Source organism: Miniopterus natalensis, chromosome 2 (genome assembly GCF_054644295.1).
Source record: "Miniopterus natalensis isolate mMinNat1 chromosome 2, mMinNat1.hap1, whole genome shotgun sequence".
In the NCBI taxonomy this organism is placed as follows: domain Eukaryota; kingdom Metazoa; phylum Chordata; class Mammalia; order Chiroptera; family Miniopteridae; genus Miniopterus; species Miniopterus natalensis.
The window spans coordinates 95,766,262-95,791,141 of NC_142082.1; the positions used below are offsets into that span (position 1 = coordinate 95,766,262).

The following is a 24,880-nucleotide window of genomic DNA, read 5'->3' on the forward strand; positions in this document are numbered from 1 at the left end:
ACATGGCTAGAGTCTACCATATTGGACAGTGCAGGTCTAGAGCACAGAACATTTCATAAAAAAATTATAGGAACATGATACATAAATTTTAATTGCACAAGATTTCAATATTGCAGAAAAATGTTGAGTAAAATATACTGTAAAATTCCACTCCCTTCTCCAGAAGTTGAGTAGAGGTTATTTCAGTTGTTTTCACTCTGTTTTTTCACTAAATGGTTTCACATAAGATACCTTATAAGAAGACTGTAGCTCCACTCATTGATCTCTTGTATGTATTAAAGGCTTAGCTCAAGTGAGCATCCCGTGAGAGCTTTGAAGCTCGGATAGCGCTTCTGTGGCATTAGCAGGATTTTTCAAGTTAATGGGAGGTGTGCCAAGCTCTTTCTTTCAATCACTTGGGTCCAAAAGCTATGACAGAAGCTATGGGGATTGTAACTATTTCTGGTGTCAGGCCCTTCCTGTGCTCAGAACCTGAACTACAGATTAGCTGAATAAGGAGGAAGTAGGGGGAGATGGAGGAGTGGGGAGAATGCATTTTGGAGCCCACCCTGTGACTGCTATTCTAGCCTCCCCTTCCCAAAGTGGCTTATATAGTTACTGCAGTGAAATAACACCATGACTGAGACAAAGCTTGCCCTACTGTACGTTCAGGCTACCTTCATGCTAGTAAGTTAGCTGTTTATTGTTTCTTGAATGCTGGCAGAGGACATGAGACTGCAGGGTCAGAGACAAAGAACTTTATTAATCACATCAGAGCAGGCAGCATGAACATTATACTTGCGTTGGTTCCCTTCTCCCCGAGTCTCATGGAGGTGAAGTGGAGGGGCCAGGTGGAGACCTGCAGATTCAGTGAGTGTGTTTCAGGAGAGGGACATGGAACTTGAGGAAGCCACCATTTTTATAGTAGGAGGTAAGCAAGCTTGCTCTTTGTCCTCAAGGGATATATTTTCTCTTCCCTCAACATTGTTCTGCAAACATAACTCAGAAATGGTCTGCGTCCTGGCAGTTTACTTGTTGAAGAACATGGGTTATTTGTAAAACTTCCCACATTCTGGAATTTGCTGAATGTAACCCTGTAATGTCATTTAACGTGTTCCTCTGTCCTTTTATTTTCAATAATCTGAAACAGTGGGCAGAATGTAATGGTAAGGACTCAAGAATCAGGCTGCTGGGATTTATCTCAGCTCTAGCACTTAGAGCGTCTATCGTATTAATCCACCTGTGCCTCAGTTTTTCTTTGTATAAAATGGAAATAATAATAGCACTAACCTTGTAAGATTGCTGTAAAGATTAACGGAGGTGAGACATAACATGTTTAATGTTGCCTGGCACCTACTACATGCTCCTGTGCCGGTGGTGATAGCAGTTATTTATTTGAGGAGATGGGAAATTCTACCTGTCCTTCAGAATAAGTGACTTGCCTAGGACAGTGGTCAGATGGAGGTTCCCATAGGGGCCTGTCACGTCCATGACAACCTGCCACCTCCCTACTCCAACTTTTTGTTTCAGTATGTGGCACGTACTAACTACCTGTCTGGTGGTGATCCATGTGCATTATTAATGCTGGACTGGAGTTGAGGATTCAGGAACTCCTATGTGGAAACAGATAACATTTCAAATGTTATAGAATGTGTAATTTTAAGATATTAAATATTTTAAGAATAGGATATTGTATAATTAAAACAATTTATTCTGATTTAGGAGTAAAAAACTGTTCTATTACTTAGTTAACTAGGAGCCTCTCTTGATTTTCTCTCCCTTTAGTGGCATCATTGGGCGAAGCTGGGCTATGTTGTTTGCCAGTGGAGGCTTCAAGGTGAAACTGTGTGATATTGAGCAACAGCAGATAACAAACGCCCTAGAAAACATCAGGTAAGTCAGCTGGCAACTCTGGGAGGAACATTGACTCTGTTGCTCTCAGCAGGTCTTATTTATCGCGCTCTCAAGGCCATCAGCATGTGTGACTTCACTTTTTCACTTCATGGCTGTTACAGTGCTATTGAACTGGTAAAGGCCAGGCCTGCAGCAGTGGAGTAGTGAACTAAGAAGAGGCTCAAATTGTGAGGAAAGGACCCTTAGGGTTGTAAAGATGTATGATGGGAGTAGGGAAACTGACCGTGGATCTCAGGCTTCCAGTCTGAATGAGTTTGTAAACTTCTGCTGTGTCCTGCAGGGCTGCAGGCCTGGGTATCCTTGCTTCTCTGTGGGCTGGTGAGCTGGTGAGCTGGCTTTCACCATGTGAGAACCACAGCTGCATGGGCATTACATCTTAGGAGCAGAGGTCCTCAGGTTTGTTTTGACCTATTAATCTAATGACAGCAGGACCCAGTTTAACTGTGGTAACTGTAGTAAAGTTGTAAGAGTAGGTGAGCTTACCAGATGCTGAGGGGTGAGTTTTAGGCATAACCACATTGGGTAGAAGAAGCTAATGCAGTGTGCCAGAAGGCAAGGTGCCCAGATGCCCACCCACCTGAGATGATGGTCACTGAACACAATTTGACCGTCTCAGTTGTCATTTTATTCAGGAGCTGTCCATGAATGTGTAACTCGAATTTGCATTTTTTTGTAACATTCTTTATCATTTACTTTCTGAAAAGACTAATATATAGGGTGTGATGTCAGGCTATAGGCATCAAGAAATTATATACTTGAGTCTAATTCTGTTGTGTAAGAGATTAAGAACCTGAAATCCAGAGAAGTCAAGTTGCTTGTTACATATAGTGACATGTAGCCAATTTCAAGATAAAATGTCAATCTAAAAAACAAACAAAAATTCCAAAATGAAACAACCACTATATAGCCACCAATGCTTTATTCTGCCCTGCTATGGAAGGAAGAGGAATTAACATAAATACCTACTGCATCCCAGGCATGTGCTATTCACTAATAATACACAGGGGAACAAAACAGATATAGCCCTTTTCACCAAGGAGCTTATAGTCTAGTAATTTTACAATATTAATTCTCATAGTAAACCCACTGAAGCAGATATTATTGCAATTATTTTATGAGAAAAGTTAGGTCTAGCTTTGGTCTGTGTATACATTAAGGGTGGGTCTGAGCTCTTCAGCACCCTTCTATACTATTGGCTTTATAGAGATTCTGCAAATACTACTTTTAATATAATATCTGATATATGCAACCAAATAGATCACCTCTGCTAGTTTATGAAGAATATAATAAAATGAACATTAATAAACCTGCTACCCAACTTGAGACCTAGAACCTTATCAATACCCTGTGTGCGCCTTGTGGGTTTGATCCCCCTGACTTCCTACCAGAAGCAACAAATATCCTTTATTTTGTACTTACTATTACCTTGCCTAAAAGATAGTTTTATCATATATTTGTATCCCCAAACAATATATGGTTTAGTTTTGTTCATTTTTGTACTTTATAAGAATATTTTTGAGATTCATCCATGTTATTTCTTGTAGGTGTGGTACATCTGTTTTCATTGCTATATAATATTTTGCTCTGTGACTTTGCTATAAATTATTTCTCTTTTATCCTTTTGATGAACATTAGAGCTGTTTCCAGTTTGGGGCATATGTCTCCCAGTACATAAGTGTAAGAGTGTCTGCAGTGTAAATACCAAAGAATGAGATTGCTGGGTCTGTTTTTCCTTCTGGGATCATGATTATGTGTATATTGAACAAACTTATTCACATCTTTTAACCTCTCTCTCTTTTTTGTCTTTGTCTTACCCTGACTTTCTTTTTCCTTTTTATTGAATTTATTGGGGTGACACTGGTTTACAAAATTATACAGGTTTCAGGTGCACAATTCTACAATACATCATCTGTATACTGTTTTAACCTCTCTTTTATATATTCTTTCTCCCTGTCCCTTTGGAATATATTCTGGTTACACTTTTTAGATCTTTCTCCTAGTTCACTAATTCTAGTTTTAGCTGTGCCTAATCTGCTGTTTAAACCATCCACTGAGTTTATTTCAATAATTAAATTTTCGTTTTAAAAGTTATATTTCATACTTTCCCAAATATACCTGTTTATTTTCAATAGTTTTTCATCATTTGCTCATCCTTTGTGGTTCCACTTTTTAAATCTTTGAGCATTTAATATACATTGTTTTATATTATGTTGCCTTAGATCGGGATCCTCAGAATCAGTTCCTGAGATGAGGGTTCCTAGGCCAGGGTTTGATAAGGAAGTGCTCCCAGAAGCCAGTGTGGGAATGAGGGGACAGGATAAGGAAGACAAAGAAGCCAACTGAAGACATGGTTTTAGAAGTCTCAGGCTCATCAAGATTCCAGGGGATTTCTGGAACATGAAGTACTCTGTAAAAGTCTTTAACCCCTGAAGGCAAAGAGCTTAGCTTTCATATTCCTGTATCAGTCATTGTCTGGGGCCCTCCTTGGTCGATGTGAACTCCCAGGTACTTCCAGTTTTCTGGTCTGGGTCTGATCTACTCTGAGGGAGAGGGCAGGTGTAAGCCTTTAGCAACAAAGAATTCAAAAGCTGGGGGTTTGGCACTCACTGCTGGTTAAAGGGTTTCAGAGATCTGGGTAGAACACCAATGGCCTCCACTACAGAAATCATTGAGGGACTTTACCCTGGTTGGTGTGACTCAGTTAGTTGGATATCATCCCATGCAGTGAAAGGTTGCCTGGTTGATTCCTGGTCAGGGCACATGCCCGCATTGTGGGCTTGACGCCTGGCAGGGGGCCCGCAGGAGGCAACTGGTTGTTGCTTTGCTTTCACGTCACTGTTTCTCTCTTTCTCTCTCTCTCCCATCCTCTCTCTCAAAGTCAATAAAAAAAAAATCTTTAAAAAATCATTGGGGGGCTTTAAATAAAAGAATTTTCCCCCTGACAGACTTATTCCTACTTTCGTTCATTAAAAGAATCACTGATTGAGCGCCTCTTCTGTGCTCATCTTAGCCCTGGCGATTCAGTAGTAAATACAGTAGGTTGAGATCTCTAATCTTGAGGATTCATATTTTACAGGGAGAGGGAAGAGTGAGAAGTAGATCGTCCAAAATGAATTAGTGAAATATACGGTGTGTCAGATCAGGGGTCCCCAGACACCACCAGCTGGCCACACCTGGCCTGCAGCTTGTTTTGTGTATCCCATGAGCTAAGATTGGATTATAAAGTAAAAAAAGAGGAAAAGGTAACAGAGACCTTATGTGGCCACAAAGCCTAACATATCACTATGTGACCTTTACAGAAAAAGTTTCTTGGTCTCCATGTTAAATAGTTGAGATTCTGACTTGTAGATTTTTTCCCCCTGTACCACCAAGCAATTCTCTGACACCAGCTGGGTGTCCTACAATCAGTCTTCATGGAGATAGCATCAGATTTCACAGGTTATGGGCTTGGTCCCACAAGACTGTCCTCCACTTCAGATGCCAGGTTGTCACCTGGGCTTCTGACCAACTGGCTGTAAATCAGAGGTTCCTACCACCACTCCTTAGGTTTGATTAATTTGCTAGAGCAGCTCACAGAACTCAGGAAACCAATGTACTTACTAGGTCACCTGTTTATTATAAAAAGATATAATAGCAAGATGGAGAGATGCATAGAGCAAGGTTTATGGGAAGGGGTGTTGAGCTTTCATGCTCTCTGGGAGCATCACTCTCCACAAATCTCCTTATGTTCACCAACCCAGAAGCTCCCTGAACCCTGTCCTTTTGGGTTTTTATGGAGGCTTTATTTCATAGGCATAATCGATTAAATCTTTGGCCATTGGTGATTGAACTCAGTCTCCAGCTTCTCTCCCCTCTCTTGTCAGGGCTGATAGCTCATTTCTTTTAGCTGACTAATATTCCCTTTCTGGATGTACCAGAGTTTTCTTATTCACTCACCTACTTAAAGACATCTGGTTGTTTCCAAGTTTGGCAATTATGAATAAAGCTTCTATAAACATCTGTGTGCAGGTTTTGGTGTAGACAGAAGTTTCATATCTTTTGAGTAAATTCTGAGGAGTGTAATTGGTGGATCATATGGTAAGAGTATGTTTAATTTTGTAAGAAACCATCAAACTGTCTTCTCAGGTTGCTTTACCATTTTGCATTTCCAACAGCAATTAATGAGAGTTTCTGTTACTCAGTACCCTTCCCAGCATTTGGTGGTGTCAGTGTTCTGGATTTTGGCCCTTCTGATAGGTGCATAATGGTATCTCATTTTAATTTGAAAAGGAGCACCTTTTCACATGCTTATTTGCCATTTATATATCTTTTTTGAGTTCTTTTTCTGTTTTTCTTTTTTTGATTAAAAGGGGAGCCTTGAAAATTATCCTTACTTGCTGTACTTGTGAATCCCCAATACATAAATTCTTTTTATACAGGATGTAAACAGGAGGCCCTTCAGAGGTTCTGGACTACCATAGTGTTGGAAGTAGAAATCTTTAAAAGTCTTTAGATAAAATTTAAACCTCAATTAAAGCAGCTCAAAAGCCATATGTTCTATTGTAATAGAAGAAATTACAGTTGACTTTTGAACAACACAGATTTGAACTGCATGGGTCCACTTACATGTAGGTTTTTTTCAGTAAATACCTGTACTGTACTGTTTTTGATCCATGGTTGAGAGCCTGCCTGAGGACACTGAGGACCGACTATGCATTGTGTCTACATATGCTGTTATATAGGGGACTTGAGCATCCACAGATTTTGTTATCTGTGGGAGTCCTGGAACCAGTCTCCATGCATACCAAGGGACAATTTAAGTTTTTGGGGAGTCAAAAGTTATCTGTGGATTTTTGACTGGGGGTGTGTATCATGCCCTACCGTCCGCATTGTTCAAGGATCAGTGGTATGTACCTCTTGAGGGAACATTGACTAATCATAGAAAAGGAGCCAAGAAGAAGAGGATTTCCTCAGATGGAGTAAGAGTGTTTTTAAAAGGCATCGAGGTATGGAACACAAATAACTTAATATTTGATTTCATGCAGGTGATGTAGTGAACAATAAGAAATAATTTATTGATAAGGAAAAAACCATTAAGGGGAATACAGTTGTACAGAACTTTAAGGAACTTATGGCATTCCTAAATAAGTAAAATTACATCTGCTTGGTTAAATTTTTCTTTTATTCCAACATTAAATAATTTGTGTAAGTGAGAGCACAGCAGACCCCATTTTGGAAAGTGGGTTTGGAGCTGAGAGATATTAGCTCAATAGCTGGCCTGGTGTTAGAGGAGAGAACAGCCTGGGAAGAGGGGACCCTGAACCTCTGATTAAGCCATGCCAGCCCAGCCTGGGCTCCAGACCAGGGGTTGACAAATTTTTCCTATAATGGCCAGATAGTAAGTGTCTTAGGCCTTTCGGGTCATATGGTCTCTGTAGTAACCCCTTGTAGAGTAAAAGCAGTTGTAGACAAGATGTAGACAAGTGGGTGTGACTGTGTTCCAAGAGAATTTAATAGATTAACGGTGAACTTTGGAGTTCATATAATTTTAACATGTCACAAAGTATTATTATTTTTTTGATTTAAAAAACACATTTCAACATATAAAAACTCTATGTCACAGGCCACATAACAGGTGGTGGGGCAGGTTTGGCTAGTGGGTTATATATATATAGTTTGCTGACCTTTGCTTCACACTTTTCAACACTATTATCATTTCATCTTTTATTTCATGAAGCCAATTCATCTCAAAGTGACCAAGAAAAAACTCTAAGATATCTAATTGAAAAGTTATTTGTTCCATATCTTGGGGTATTTGTATTTTAGGCCTTTTTTTAGGTGTATCATTAAAGGTTTTGGCCACTTTTGAAGTCCTTTCAGGCATCAGGAGTGCATGGGGAGATTGTGGGTAGGTTTTTTTTTGGTTTTTTTTTTAAGGCTAGATTGAAGGTTTTCTTGTTACTCTGCTACTTTGCGTGATGAAAAGCTAGTGTTTATTTTTTTAAATCCTCACCTGAGGATATGTTTTCATTGATTTTTAGAGACAGAGGAATGGGGGGGAGAGAGAAATATCGATCAGTTGCCTCCCATATTTGTCCTGACCAGGAATCGAACCTGCAGCCTTTTGGTGAACAGGATGACACTCCAACCAACTGAGCTACCCAGCCAGGGCAGAAAAGCTAGTGTTTCTTAATGTTATTGGTGCCTGATTAGATTGAATTTTTAGATATCAGTTTATAAGACTTTTAAGCCAAAAATTCCAAAATAATTTCTTACTATTAGCTGCCTTATTATAGAAAAAGCAAATGTACTGAATTCTTACGTATCTAAGACTTAAAAAGAGTACAACACAGCTCTTTCCTCAATATCAATGACCTAATCTTTACAACTCATTCACATTTAAGCTGAGTTAATGTACATATGCAGAACTGGTTGTACCTCTTTGGCTGAAAGTAGGGAATCTCAGGGTATCTTTTAACTGACTACCTCTTTCTTTTCAAGTTATTATGTGCAAAGAGCTTCAGGAAAATCAGGTTGAGGAGTGTCATGTTGCCTTCCTAGGAAGTACTAAATTTTTGGTCTTGTGACTCAAATAAAGCCACCTGCTTTCCCTTTTTAAATCAAAAGATTTTCAAAATGCCTTTCCTGTACAGAGATCAGGTTAAGAGACTTGAGTTCAAACTTTAATTTTGTAATTATTTTGGTCAGTAAAGTAAATCCTGAGTTTCAAAATTTTTTCTGCCGGGAAAGAATCATTGCTGCTTCTTTCAGTCAGTAAACTGTGTCAACCTGCAGGTTAACAATAGCATTAGCTCATGTCAACAGCAACACTGTGTATTGGCTATAGTCCTTACTTGTTCAGGAACCCAAGATTAAAATGTTCCTGACCACGTATTTGGTGTAAGGTATAAGCAGAACCTTTTGTTAACAAATATAAAAATTCTATTTCCCTGGTTGGGTTGAATTGACTGATGGGTCAGAACAGATCATGCCCAGTGGGTGTCCTTTTATCACACTCTTCATCCATTACACTAGGCTGTAAGCTTCACGAGGACTCTCAGTACTCCTTGTTATTCAGATGTTATAGGATCCCTGTGAGAGACATGTGGGCACAGAAATAGCAGTGTGCAAGTTTCTTGTCCATAGAGCCTGGAACATCATGGGCACCGGCTCAGTAATTGTTTTAACAGAGTCATGGGAACCTTTTCTTGAGTCTCAAAAGGCAGTTCTTCTGGCCATGTTTTTCGTAGTCTTTTTCCTGCCAGCTGCCCCACCTTTGCAGTTTGGTTCACTTCCCATATTCAGATTCACCTGAACATTCTGTAGTAGAAAATAAAATGTTGAAATTCATTACTTCTTCATAAAAATTCTGTGTGTGACAACTGTTAAACATTGATCTTAACTGAGTAGAAATGGTGCATCTTGATTCTGAACTTGTAAAAATGAACTTAAATTCGATGAGGTTGATTTTTTAAAAAATACTAAAACAGTAGAAGATTTAAGAAATTATCACAACTCATACCGTGCCCAAAGATCTTAGTGAAATAAAAAAATAAAATAGAAAAGCTGTTATCCAACACCATTCTTTTCCTACCAGTGTTAGCAAAATGAGTAACTTAAAACTTAACATACTTAATTTTTTTTAATCCTCACCTGAGGATATGTTTTTTTTAAAAATTTTTTTAGTGAGAGAAGAAGGCGGGGAGAGAGAGAAACATCTATGTGAGAGAGAAACACTGATTGGCTGCCTTCCGTATGTGCCCTGACTGGGGATCGAACCTGCATCCTTTTTGGTATATGGAACAGAGCTCCAAGCAACTGAGCCACCTGGCCAGGGCAAAACTTAACATATTTAAATCTCAGAACAGAAAGGTAGCTTGACCTTGGAAAACTTCATTGGCAGATGATACTTGGTTTTTGTTCTGCATTATATGCCTAGTGCTGGGCGTATACTAGGTCTCAAGTAAGAATTTGAGAAGATGAATGTATTTTAAGAAGAAAAAAAAGCAAAGTTTTTACATGGACCCATAGATCAGGAGTGTTTTACTTTGCATGATTTGTATCCAGGCTCATTGCCACATAGTTAGGCGGCTAGTCTTGCCCTTGAGGGACTAGGACTTCCTGGTGTGGCCATGTTGACATTTCAGTGACCAACTCACTCTGGGGCAGAATAAGCTGCCTTATCTGGCTGGAGTCCCAATCAGAAATCGCCCTCTTTTGGTAAGCCTGCTCTCTTCAGTGTCTTTACTGCCACCTCTTTACCAGCTGAAGATGGTTGTTATGGTACTCAATCCACCTAAAAATGAATCTTTCTAAATAGATATAGATTTAATAAACCATCAGAAGTGACCTCTGAAACGAGGTGGCTGCCGTGGACTCACTCTCCTGAATAACTGAACTGCTCTCTCCTGTATTTGGTGTTCCCAGTAACTGGGCCTTGGGGCTTATTTTTAACTTGTTCTGATCTCTGCACACTTGCTGAAACATCTTGATCTCAGCTTTGATCTGGATTCCCCTGGACTAGTCTGTTCTGGTTTGAAATTGACTTTCAGTTTTCCTACATACCACTGGCTGGAATAGCTGAGGATAATAGATCACAGAATGGGCACACATTGTTCCTATCCCTGTTCTCACCCCCCTTTGCCACATGACTTTGCTGCTCCCACTCCCTGACTCCAGGCTTGCCCAGGGACTGCACTGGCCAATGGTACATTGCTGTTGGGATCCATCCTCCATCCTCTATCCTGTCAGTCAGCTCAGTCTAGCCAGTAGAGACAAGTGGCCCAGCTGTCAGCCAGTACTAGCCAACACTGACAGCTAGATGGATGAGTGAAGACATTTCAGATCAGTAGCCCCCAGCCAACCCTTCATCTGACTGTAGCCACTCAAGTGAGCCAAACAGAGCCCCCCCAAAATTCTTAACCCCCAAGATTGTGACAATAGATGGTAGAGAACTGATATACTGGCCGCAGTTAGGTTGCTACCTCTACTGATTCTAGGTGCTGGGGTTCTTGGTTCTGTCTTGCTACAGCTGTCCCGCTACTGTGGGAATTCCACTGCTGTAGGTAGTGAGGCAGAACTGGCAGTTCCAATCTTTGTCATGCCATAAATAAAGTTTTATTGGAACACAGCCACACCCACTATTTACGTATAATCTGTGGCTGCTTTCACTTTACAGGGAGTAGTTGTGACAAGAGACTATATGACCCACAAAACCTAAAATACTTACTCCCCCCCCCCCCAGGGAACTAGATGAGTGATGTATAGTAATAGGAGATTCCAGGAGAAGTTGAGCAGTTCTAGCCAAGTTGATAGTGAGTACTTTACTATTAGGTGAAATTTAAAAGGGTGAAATTTGAATATAGACTTTGTTGGTAAAATTCCAAGGCTGGGGAAAATAAGTTTCAGTGGAAAAAAATTGTTTCTATACATTGACCATATATGGTTAGAAAACACTTAAAAATTTGCTACAATTACCAAAAAATGTATGCAATCTAGATATAAATATAAGAAAAATGTATAAGACATTTATGGAGACTTTTTTTCAGTTTTATTGAAGGACAAAAAACAAGATTCATCTAAGTGGTAACTATACCATTTCCTGGGCAGAAAACTTTTTTTCCCCACAGAGATAGAAGTAAGTGGTAGAAGAAATGGGCCCAGGAAACAAGTTACAGAGCTTAGGAGAGAGAAGGGTAAAGGTAATGTGCCTGGGGTTGGGGGAAAAGGAAAGGGAGAGGAAAGCACAAGCATGCTCCTAGGAGGGAAGAGTGCAGAAAACCCTTAATTGGAGGTTAATTGAAGTGCTTCTAGAAGTAGGGTGTAGAAAAGTTCAGAAGTGATCGGAAGTCCTCTTGTTAAAAGTTCACCCCCGTGGTCCAAGGGTTCAGCTGGGTCGTTCAACCTGGCTTATCTGTGTGTTCACAGGTCATGCTGTCACTTGGCTGTCATCAGGGCAGCTCAAATGATGGCTTCATTTCAGTTATTTATTTTTCCCCCCAACAGAAATACCTTTGTTTATCTGATCTGTGAAAGTTATGTATGCTGGTTGTACATTTAAAAAATTGGGGGCACATCAGGATGCTTTGATTATCTTCAGATGGCAGGATGAAGAGTTACTGTTGAGCATTTTGAGGTACATGCTTATATATGATCCTGTGTGCTTTCTCATGTAGACACATACACGTTAACAGTGAAGGTAGGCTGTGAAGATTACTTGGTGTGAAAGGTGTGGATTCTCCAGTGAAAACATTGCTGAAATTGACAATGTGAGGCCTAAGCAGACCTTTCACTCCCTGAGTTATCTCCACTCTCCCCAAATCCCAATGGTACCACCAACCTAAAGGGAAGAGAACTTCTGAGAGCCTCAGAGAGGAGAGGGGAGAAAGCAGGGACAGTGACTAGGGCTGTGGGTCCAGGCATTCAGAGCCTCAGCCATCCTGGGGGACAAATGGAGGGAATTTTCTTTTTTTCTACGGCGTATTTAATTTACATACAGAGTGGGGCAAAGTAGGTTTACAGTATGAGAAACACAGAGTTTAGTTTTATATTATTATTTATTAATTATTGTATTTTCCCTATGAACAACTGTAAACCTACTTTTCCCCCACCCTGTACTTCACTGAGAGGTTTTCAGATTCAGATGTCTGAGGGGCTGAGCTGGTAACTGTATGAGTAGTCCTCAGGAAACTGGAGATGAGTCATGATTTTAAAAACACTGTGCTGTCGCACAAAGTCTGGGGCTCTCTTTTTAATAAAATTTTGGTGTTCTTTCCTCCCCACTTCAGAAACAGTAAAAATAATAAAAATGAAATAAACAAATGGGAGAAAAGTGTTTATGTGATACTTCACAGCAGGAGATGCGCTGCACTGTTGGATGTTGTTCCTCAACTTTCACACTTCAGGGACCTCATTTGGGATTTTGTGAAGCATGAACTTAATCTATGTGTATGTAGTGAGAGTGTGTGGTTGGAGCCCTGTGGCACTCAGACAATCTGGTTGGGGCTCTGAACTTGAGATAGAGCCAGGTCAGGGGACTGGGAACAGCAACAGCATCATCACCCAGATAGGTGACACACACTGGTCACCCCACCTGGAAGAAATCCTGGCCTTCTGTTTTTCTAATTGGTTTCTGTTGAAGTGGGAGTAAATATAGGCCAGAGTACCACTCTACCAAGGACTGAAAGAAAGAGGTCACAAAATAGTAGATAGCACATTAATGCTGTTCTGAAATAGATAAAAGCCTAGATTGTTACATTTTTAAAAATTCTCATTAAAGAAATACATGCATAAAGACAACTATTACTACCAAGCTTATTTTATTTTTTTATTAAATTTATTGGGGTGACATTTGTTAATATGATCATATAGGTTTCAGGTATGAGTTTCTATGTTACAGGATTTGTATATTGCACTGTGTGCCCACCACCCAAAGTCAAATCTTCTCCGCATCACCATATATTAGGACTCCTTTTACCCTATCCCCCCACCGCCTTCCCTCTGGCAACCACTATACTGCTATTTCTGTTCATGTGTTTCAGTTTTGTATCCCATATATGAGTGAAATCATATGGTTCTTAGCTTTTTCTGACTGACTTACTTCACTTAGCATAATACTCTCAAGGTCCATCTATGTTGTTGCAAATGGCAGTATTTCATCCTTTCTTATGGCTGAGTAGTATTCCATTGTGTACATTTACCACATCTTCTTTATCCAGCCCTTTATTTTAGGACACTGTGGTTGTTTCCATGTCTTGGCCACCACGAATAATGCTGCAATGAACATAGGGGTGCATATATCTTTGCAAATACATGTTTTCGAGTATATACCCAGAGAGGGATTGTGGGGTCGTATGGTAGCTCTATTCTTAATTTTTTGAAGAATCACCAGACTGCTTTTCATAGTGACTGTACCAGTCTACATTCCTACCAGCAGTGAATGCGGGTTCCCTTTTCTCCTCAACCTCTTCAACATTTGTTATTACTTGTCTTGTTGATAATAGCCACTCTAACAGGTGTGAGGTGGTATCTCATTGTAGTTTTGATTTGCACTTCCCTAATTACTAGTGAAGTTGAACATCTTTTCATATATTTTATTGGCTGTTTGTATGTCTTGGGAGAGGAGTGGGAAGGTTCTCTGCCCACTTTTTGATTGGGTTGTTGGTTTGGTGTTGAGTTTTATGAGTTCTTTACATATTTTGGAAATTGAACCCTTGTTGGAGCTAATGTTTGCAAATATCATCTCCCATCTGGTTGGTTGCCTCTTTGTTTTGTTGTCAGTTTTTTTTGCTGTGCAGAAGCTTTTCAGTTTGATATAGTCCCATTCATGTATTTTTGCCTTTACTTCCCTTGCCTTTGGGGTCAAGTTCATAAAATGTTCTCTATTACCAAGGTCCATAGTTTGTTACCTATATTTTATTCTATGTGGCTTATTGTTTTGGGTCTTATACTTAGGTCTTTGATCCATTTTGAGTTAATTTTTGTACACAAGGACAAACTGTAATCCAGTTTCATTCTTTTGCATGTGGCTTTCCAGTTTTCCCAGCACCATTTATTGAAGAGACTATCTTTACTTCATTGTGTGTTTCTGGCTCCTTCATTGAAAATTATCTGCCCATATACATATGGTTTTATATCTGGGCCCTCTTCTATTCCACTGATCTGTGTGTCTGTTTCTCTGCCAATACCATGCTGTTTTGATTATCATAGCTCTGTACTATAATTTGAAGTCAGGTAGCATGATACCTCCAGCTTCATTCTTTTTTTCTCTGGATTGCTTTGGCTACTTGGGGTCTTTTGTGGTTCCATACACATCTGATGATTTTTCATTCTATTTCTTTAAAAATTGACATTGGATTTTGATGGGGATTGCATTAAATTTGTATATTGCTTTGTGTAATATGGCCATTTTAACTATGTTGATTCTTCCAATCCACGAACACAGGATATTTTCCTATTTTGCTGTATCTTTTTCAATCTTTTAATAATACTTTGTAATTTTCAGTATATAGGCCATTCACATTCTTTGTTGAGTTCATTCCTAGGTATTTTATTCTTTTGGTTGCAATTGCAAAAGGAATTTTTTTTTCATTTCTTTTTCTGAAGTTTTGTTAGTATACAGGAAGGCAGTGAATTTTTGTACTTTGATTTTCTATCCTGCACTTTACTGTATTTGTTTATTGTTTCTAATAGTTTTTTTTAATCCTCACTGGAGGATATTTTTTGCATTGCTTTTCAGAGAGAGTGGAAGGCGGGGGAGGGGGTGGAGAGAGAGAAAGAATGGTTGCCTCTCTCCCTGACCAGGGCTGGAGATTGAGCCTGCAACTGAGGTACACACCCCTGGCCAGAATCAAACCCCGTGCCCCTTAAGTCTGTGGGCCCATGCTCTAACCACTGAGCAAAAACCGGGTAGGCCTCTAATGGTTTTTTGGTGGAGTCTTTAGGGTTTTCTATATACAGAATCATGTCCACAAAAAGTGACAGTTTTACTTCTTCCTTCCCTATTTGGATGCCTTTTATTTCTTTCTCTTGCCTTTTTGCTCTGGCTAGGACTTCCAGAACTATGTTGAATAACAGTGGTGAGAGTGGACATCCTTGTCTTGTTCCTGATCTTAGAGTAGAAGCTTTCAGTTTTTCACCATTGAATATATTAGCTGAGGGTTTATCATATATGGCCTTTATTATGTTAAGATGCTTTCTTTCTATTCCTATTTTATTTAGTGTTTTAATCATAAATGGATGTTGTATTTTATCAAGTGCTTTTTCTGCATCTATTAATATGATCATATGATTTTTACCCTTTCTTTGTTACTGTGGTGTATTATGTTGATTGATTTGTGTATGTTAAACCATCCTTGTGCCCCTGGAATGAACCCCACTTGATCGTGATGTATTTTTTTTTTTGATGTACTGCTGTATCTGATTTGCTTGTATTTTGTTTAGGATTTTTGCATGTGTATTCATCAGAGATATTGGTCTGTAGTTTTCTTTTTTGTGTTATCCTTGGCAGGTTTTGGTATCTAGGTTATATTGGCCTCATAAAATGTGTTAGGAAGTATTGCCTCTTCTTCAGTGTTTTGGAAGTGTTTGAGGAGGGTAGGTTTTACATCTTGTTTGAGCATTTGGTAGAATTCACTGGTGAAGCCATCTGGTCCTAGACTTTTATTTTTTGGGAGTTTTTTGACGGTTGTTTCAATTTCCTCACTCACTGCTGATCAGTCTATTTAGATTTTCCAATTCTTTATCATTTAGTATAGGAAGATTATATATTTCTAGGAACTTATCTATTTCTTCTAGGTTATTGAATTTGGTGGCATGCAGTCTTTCATAATATTCTAGTATGATCCTTTGTGTGTCTGTGATGTCTGTGGTGACTTCTCTCTCATTTCTGATTTTGTTTATATGGGTCTTTTCCCTTTTTTTCCTTAGTGAGTCTAGCCAGGGGTTTGTCATTTTTATTAATCTTTTCAAAGAACCAGCTCTTTGTTTTATTAATGTTTTGTATAGTCTTTTTGTTCTCTGTTTCATTTAATTCTGCTCTAATTTTTATGATTTCCTTTCTTCTGCTGAGTTTGGGTTGCTTTTGTTCTTTTTTTTCTAGTTCTTTGAGATGTGATGTTAGGTTGTTTACGTAGGATTTCTCTTGTTTCTTGAGATAGGCCTGTAATGATACAAACTTTCCTCTTATTACTGCTTTTGCTGCATCCCAGAAGTTTTGGTATGTTGTACTGTCATTCTGATTTGTCTCTTGATCCCATATTTTATTTCTTCTTTGATCTAGTCACTTTTTAGTAGTATATTGTTTAATCTCCGCATGTTTGTGGGTTTCTTTACTTCCTTTTTGCAGTGGGTCTCTAATTTCAAGGCATCGTGGTCAGAGAATATGCTTGGTATAATTTTAATCTTCTTGAATTTGTTGATGCTAATTTTGTGACCCAACATATGGTCTATCCTTGAGAATGTTCCATGTGCACTGGAGAAGAATGTATAAACTGATGTTCTGGGATGAAAGGCTCTGTAAATGTCAATTATTTGGTCTAGTGTTTGATATAAGGCCGATATTTCTTTTTTCAAGTTATTATTATTATTATTTTTGAACCCTCACCTGAGAATATTTTTTTCATTGCTTTTCAGAGTTAGTGGAAGGGGGGCGGAGAGAGAGAGAAACATTGATGTGAGAGAGGCACATAGTTTGGTTGCCTCCTTTACACGCCCTGACTGGAGCGGAGGATCGAGCTTGCAACTGAGGTTTGTGCCCTTGGCAGGAATCAAACCCAGGACCGTTCAGTCCATGTGCTGATGCTCTAACAACTGAGCAAAACTGGCTAGGGTAAGGCCCATATTTTTTTTTTTTTATTTTAAAAATTTATCTTTATTATTGAAAGTATTACGGATATCCACCCCTTTTTACCCCATTGATCCCCTCCACCCCACACCCACGCCCCCCCAGGCCTTCACCACACTATTTTCTGTGTCCATGGGTTATGTATATATGCACATAAGTTCTTTGATTAATCTCTCCCCACCCACTCCCCCACCCTTGCCTGTTTTGTTCCTGCCTACTTTGTTTATTAGATTCCACATAAAAGTGAGATAATGTAAAACTGAATCAGGAAGAATCAGAAAACTCGAATAGGCTAATAACAACTGGTGAAATCAAAGCAGTAATAAACTCCCAGCAAACAAATGCCCTGGTCTGGATGGCTTCTTAGGGGAGCTTTCTAATTCTTTTAGTTATAGGGTTAGTTTGCTAAAAATTTGTCTTGCTTTTGAGGTAGGTCTGTGGTGCTATGAAATTTCCTCTTAGGACTGCTTTTGCTGTGTCTCATAGATTTTGGGTTGTTGTGTGTTCATTTTCATTTGTTTCCAGGAAGTTTTTGATTTCTTTCTTGATCTTATTGGTAACCCATTCATTGTTTAATAACATGCTAATTAGCCTCCATGTGTTTGAATGTTTTTGAGTGTTTTTACTGTGTAGTTTGATTTCTAATTTCATGCCATTGTGACCTGAGATGCTTGATATGATTTCAATCTTCTTGAACTTGTAAAGATTTGTTTTACATTTAAAGTTTTTATTGGTAGATACTTATTGCCATTTTAATTCTTTATGTGTATGTTTCTCTCTCTGTCTATTTCTACTTCTAATTACAGCCGTTCCTTTAACATTTCCTGCAATGCTGGTTTGGTGGTGATAAACTCCTTTAGCCTTTTTTCGTCTGGGAAGCTATTTCACCATCTATCTTGAATGATAATCTTGCTGGATAGAGTAGTCTTGGTTTCAGACTCTTGTTTTGCATTACCTTGAATACATCATGTCATTCTCTTCTGGTCTGTAGAGTTTCTGATGAGAAGTCAGTTGACAGCCTTATGGGAGCTTCTTTGTAGGTAACAGATTGCTTTTCTCTAGCTGCCTTTAATATTCTCTCTTTGTCTTGAATTCTTGGCATTTTAATTTTGATGTGCCTCTTTGGATTTTTCTTGCTTGGGACTCTGTGCCTCCTGAACTTGTGTGACTTTTTCCTTGACCAGGTTAGGGAAGTTTTCTGCCATTATTTCTTCAAACAGGTTCTCTATCCCTTGCTTCCTTTCTTCCCCTTCTGGCAGTTCTATGATATGAATATTGTTATGTTTCATGTTGTCCCACAGATCCCTTAGACTGTCTTCCTGTTTTTTAAGTGTTCTTTCCTTTTAGATCTCTGGTTGAGTGATTTTTTTTCTACCATCTTCTAATTAGCTAATCTGATCCTAAGCTTCCACTAATCTACTGTTTACTCCTTCCAGTGTATTCTTTATTTCTGTTATGTCATCCTTAATTTCCTTCAGTTTCCATATCTTTTTTCATGCTGTTGAGCATCCTTACAATCAGTATTCTGAACTCTACATCTGATAGGTTGCTTGTCTCCATTTCATTTAGCTCTTTTTCTGGAGACTTCTCTTCTTCTTTCATTTGGGACTTGTGTTTTTGTCTCCCCATTTTGGCTGTCTATTTGGATTTATTTCTGTGTATTACGTAGATCTGCTAGGACTCTCAGTTGTTTTGGAGGGTCTCTGGTACAGGCCGATATCAGATGCAGTTTGTGAGTGGCCCTGAGTACCCTGTTTGGAACTATCAGCAACCCTCTGCTTGAGGTCTCTTCTACTGGGGCTGGGTGCATTTGAACAGGACCAAGATGCACACCAAAGTCTGCTTTTCCAAGGCTGGGGTCCAGAAATAGATCAGGCAAAGCCTCAAAACACTCTGAAATCTTCCTCTGCCTGCAGGCTGATTAATCTGATTCTCTAATGAGTCTCAGGCTGTAGAAACTCCTTAGGGCAGGGCAAGAGGTTTTCCATTAGGGTGGGGCAATTGCTTCCCCCCAGGCAAAAGCAGCAAACTATCTGCCCGAGAAAGATGTCCTCTGCAGTATGGGGGAATGACTCAGCACAGGAATCCAGAGTGGTGCCCTCTGAGTTCTATCTCCAGAGCCCACAACCCTAGACTCTCCTCATACAGCTCCAGTCCACTCTGCCTTTCCTCTCCTGGAGCCCAAGGTGAGTAGCTGCACATGAAACTTTATGTGTTGGCTCTTTAAATGGGTGCCTGCATTTACAGCTGCCTCTCCCTGGCAGACGGAAACCTGGCTGCTTTTCACAGCCAGATGTTATGTGGGCACCTTTCTCAGTTCTGGTGCTCTTGGCTGGGAAGCACAGTCTGGGGTTTAGGCTCCAGAGTTCTCAGTGGGAACCCCCCACAGCTGAAATATCCTTCTGGACCTTCAGCTGTTGTCTGTGGGAACCTAGCCAGCCCTCTCACACCTCCGCACTTCCTCCTGTTTTCTATGTGGTCTCCATTTTTCCTCCTTGGTTATAAGGGCACTGTCCAGCTAGTCTTCAGTTGCAATTGATTATTCTGGATGGTTTTTCTATGTTTTAATTGTAATGCCAGAGTGGTCCAGGTAGAGTGTCATTGTAGCTTCCACTTAGTCCACCGCCATCTTTTTGGCCAGTATTTCTTTATTGATTTTCTCTTTGGTTGATCTATCTAGAGCTGTCAATGCAGTATTAAGGTCCTCAACTATGATTGTGTTTTGATCTGTTTCTCTCTTTAGTTTTGTGAGTAGTTGCTTTAAATATTTCCATGCCCCCTTGTTGGGTGCATATATATTAAGAAGTGTTTTGTTTTTTTTGATATAGTCTCCCCTTTATCATTATAAAGTGTCCATCTTTGTCTCTTGTTATCATTGTTATATTAAAATCTTATTTTGTTAGATATAACTATGGCTAAACCTTTCTTATAGATTTTACTTGCTTGTAGAATCGTTTTCCACCCTTTTCCTTTGAACCTACCTTTGTCTTTGCAGCTTAGATGTGTGCCTTGTAGGCAGCATATAGTTGAGTTTGGCTTTTGATCCACTCTGCTATTTTGTGTCTCTTTATTCGTGAATTTAGACCATTTACATTTAGGGTAATTATTGATGTATGAGGACTTCGTATAGCCATTTTATCCTTTGTTTTCTGGTAGCTCTGCCTCCACTGGTACTTTTCCTTTGTGTTTCTGTCTGTTGTTTTTGTTTGGTGGTGTTTCATACTTCTTTCTTCTGTTTTTTCTTTTTTAAAGCTATGTGTCCTTGTTTGGGGATTTCTGTGTGTGATTACCGTTAGGTTTATAAAAAATAAAGTTGCATATATACAGTAGTTTTTTTTCTTTTGAGTGCATCTGATATTCATCCTCTTTTGCTGGCTCAGACCTTTATCCCCTCTCCTTTTATGTTTTTGTTGTCACAAATTATCCCTGTTTATGCTGTAAGTTTTTTGGTGATCCTACTTGTAGTATTGTGACCTTATGTTCTTTGTTCCTGGTGGAATAACTCCCTTGAGTATTTCCTGCAGTGGTCGTTTTCTGGTGATAAAATCCCTCATCTTCTGTATGTCTGGGAACATCTTTATTTCTCCTTCATATTTAAAGGATAATTTTGCTGAATATATTATTCATGGCTGGTAATTTCTCTCTTTCAGATATTTGAATATCTGTTTCCACTCTCCTTGCTTGTAGAGTTTTTGCTGAGAAGTTGGATGAAATTCTGATGGGTTTTCCTTTGTAGGTCACTTTCTTCTTTCCCTGGCTGCTTTTAGAATTTTTTCTTTGTCATTAATTTTGGACAGTTCAAATATATTGTGCCTTGGAGAGGGCCTCTTTGGATTGAGGTAACTAGGTGTTCTTTTTGCTTCTTGGATTTGAGGATCTAGTTCTCTCCATAGGTTTGGGAAGTTCTCATCCACTATTTGTTTCAATAGACTCTCCATTCCCTTTTTCCTGTCTGCTTCTTTTGGAATGCCTATTATTCTAATACTGCGTTTTTTGATGGAGTTAGATAGTTCTTGTAGAGGTCTTTCGTTTTTCTTTATGCTCAGGTCTGTCTCTTCTTCCCTCTGTGTCATTTCTAGATTCTTATCTTCGATATCTCTAATTCTTTCCTCCATCTGGTTGGCTCTGTTTTCTATGCTCAGTAGCTCACTCCTAATCTCCTTAATTGCATGTTTCATTTCCAGAATTTCTGATTGGTTCTTTTTAAAAGTTTCAATATCTTTGGTAAAAGTACTCGTTTTGTTCATTGATTTGTTTTCTGAGTGCATTGAATTGCCTGTCTGTATTTTCTCACATCTGGTTGAGTATTTTTAGAACTGCAATCTTGAAATCTCTGTCATTTATATCACATATTTCCATGTGTTCCAGCTTGCTATCCGGGGATTTTTCATTTTCTTTCTGATCATCCTCATTACTGTGGTTATTTATGATATTTGCTACTCTCTTTTGTCTAGGCATGTATATATGTCTATATTAATGGCCTTCTGTAGCAGGTTTCTCTGAAGAGGTCTTTCTACGATTTTCCAGTAGATGCGCTGAATCACAAGATTTTCTTCCCTCTTTGGTCTCCCAGACTTGACCTCCTGGGCTTCCATAAGTCAGTACAGCTGCACTGCTTGGTGGTGGAGTTTGTTTTGCTCTCACCCTCATGGTGATTCTGGACCTCTGTGTGTTCCTGCCCTAAGCACCCCACTTGGGGATTAGTCACAGAGGGAAACAGAGGTTCAGTAGCTCTTGGTTTACTGATAATGTGCTTCTCAACCCAACACCAAGGGCAACAGGAGATGAGTTTTGGGAGTCCAAGGGGCAGCAGGGCTCTGTCGCTCTGTTTCTTTGTCTGAAAAACCACCGCTGTGTAGTGGAGAGCTGTGTGGCAAAACCCCATGCTCTGTCAGGCATTTGCTGATCAGGCACTGTTTGCTCTGCTCGCCCGGCTGGACTCCCTCCTCCCAGCTCTCCGTTCTTCCCTGCCAAAGGGAGCCACCTGCTACTGCCAGCTTCCTCCCCTTTCCAGGCCTAGCCATGAGCTCCCAGCTGGAAGGCTGTGTGTGCACTTTCCTTCCGTCTCATCTCCCCATTTATTCCTGGTTGCCCACCTTTAGATGTTTCAATGCGTGGGTCTCTCACAACATTCCTATGTATTGAGTAGGGAATTCTTTGTTGAATTATAGTTATTTAACTTGGTGAAATTTCAGGGGGAGAGGCCAAGGGAATCTCTCACACTGCCATTCCTCTGATGTCACTTCACTACCAAGTTTATAACCGAGACTCGCAGTCTCCTATCCCATGTCTCCCTATAGATAGACTTCATATATGGTCTGGAAACATATCCTTCTGTTTGGGATATATTTTTGTATTATTTCTTTGATCAGTTTTCTCTCTACTTCCCTATCCCACCCCCTTTTCCCCCCTGTTCTCTTTTAGGCCAAGGGTTCAGCTGGGTTGTTCAACCTGACGTATCTGTATGTTCACAGATCATGCTGTCACTTGGCTGTTATTAGGACAGTTCCAATGATGGCTTCGATGGCTTCATCTCAGTTATTTATTTTTCTTCCCAAGCAGAGTTTTTTCTAGAACTCTCACTAGTCAGATGTTGGACCACATAGAAAAGTGTTAACTTTCTGTTTTCTTTTCTGTTGGCCATCTCAGTCTTTGTGTTCTTCCTCAGATATTTCCACAGATTGACCCTCCAGCCCTTTCATTAAAATTTCCATTTGAACTACCATGTATTTAACTTGCAGTTTCTTTCTCTCTCTATTTCTTTCTTACTCTATCTTATTACTGAGTCCTGGATGTAATATTTTCTTTATCTTTCTGAGGATATTATAGTTTTTGTTTTACTCTTTCATTCCTTGCATTGCAGTGGTTTCCTCATAGTTCCATACTGAATTTTGTTTTTGTTTTGGCCTCTACCTTTAACGTTAGAGGCTCTATGGTGAGGGGTAATGGTATATTGTTAAGAGAGAGGCACTGACAAACTCTATGGGATTTGTGTGCATGGATCAGGCTAAGAGCCCCTGGGTATCTTTTCAGAGTAGTTGGCAGGGTTCCAGCTTTCTCACAGAGATTTCCAGGCATCAGTACCTCTATGTCTCTTCTCCTTTACATACACTATCTCCAGAAGAGGATCTGCTACTCTCCACCCAGCATTCTTGTTGCTCATCTAAGGAAAGTGCCTGGAGGGGGTGTGTATGTTTGGGGGGGGGTGTGGTTCTCACCATTCAGTGAGTATACTTGATCTCAACTCCCTCTTTCTTTTTTTTAAAAATATATTTTTATTGATTTCAGAGAGAGGAAGGGAGATGGGGAGAGAGAGATAAAAACATCAATGATGAGAGAGAACCATTGATTGGCTGCCTCCTGCATGCCCCCTGCTGGGGATTGAGTCTGCAACCCTGGCATGTGCCCTGACTGGGAATTGAATCCTGGGATCTCTTGGATTGTAGGGCGATGCTCAACCACTGAGTCACGCTGGTTGGGCTCAACTCCCTGTTTATATAGGGTGTCATGCCTGCCCTCTTATGTGTCTGGTGTGTTTTAGTTGAGTTTCTGCATGAGCAGTGAGGGGAGGGACTCATGGGCTCCAGGCTCCTCAATTGTGCTGTGTCACATACGGTATCTGCAAACCCTGACCTTTGCCAGTTCCTTTGGGAGACACTTTGACTTCCTTCTCACAGGCCTTTTCCTTTCCCCGTACATAAATATCAGCTTTGTTCACTCCGCTGGTCATTTACCTTACTGCTTTTGCATTATTTCCCATCTTCTCAAAAATTTGATCTTTATTTATTGTGTATCTTGGTATCTTTTACCTGTGGACCTATATTTTTATTTAAAAAAATTTATTGAGGTATAATTGACATAGCATATTATTTTCAAGTGTACAATAGAATGATTTGATATTTGTATATTCTGTGAAATGATCGTCACAATAAGTCTAGTTAGGATGATTCCCTCAAGTCTGATTTTATTGAGGTTTCTGGCAGGAGAAGAGATAAATACTGTCTTTTATTCGCCATGTGTAATTGGAAGTCCAAGGCCTAGATTGTTACATAAATCAATTGGAACAACTCTAGTCAAAAAGATTTTTTTTTTTACAAAATCGTCCCTAAATCAATTTATTTCTGAATTGTAGTTCATGTGGAGTTTTGTCCTTGCTTGACTTCTACCCTCTTTTACCTTCTAGAAGATTCAAGTTTAAACAAAATTTAATGCCAGTTAAAGCAACCATTCCTTTAATAAAGAAAACATTGTCTTTATCTTTTTAATTTTTAATTGTGGTAAAGAAAATACATGACATGAAGTTTACCTTCCTTACCATTTTTAAGTGTATAGTTCAATGATATTAAGTATATTCACATTGTTGTACAACCATCACCACCATCCATCTCCAGAACTTTTCCTCTTTCAAAGCTAAAGCACCATACCCATTAAACAACTCCCCATTCTTCCTACCCCTACCCCGACAACTTCCATTATAATTTCTGTCTCTATGAATTTGACTCCTTTAAGAACCCTATGCAGCAGCATCACACAGTATTTATCTTTTTGTGACTAGCTTATTTCTCTCAGCATAATGTCTTCAAGGTTCATTCATGTTGTAGCATGAGTCAGGATTTCCTTTTTAAGGCTGGATAATATTCCATTGTATGTTTATACCACAGTTTA

At 39.5% G+C, this 24,880-nt stretch overlaps 1 protein-coding gene across 1 annotated transcript in view; it reads left to right on the forward strand.

The window, feature by feature from the left end:
• Positions 1-1,747: 1,747 nt before the first annotated feature.
• CRYL1 (crystallin lambda 1) overlaps positions 1,748-24,880 on the forward strand; it is a 156,650-nt gene continuing 133,517 nt past the window's right edge. The window contains exon 1 of the mRNA XM_016203550.2: positions 1,748-1,872. Within this exon, the coding sequence (XP_016059036.2) occupies positions 1,790-1,872 (83 nt within the window). The 5' untranslated portion in view covers positions 1,748-1,789. The remainder of the gene's footprint in view (positions 1,873-24,880) is intronic.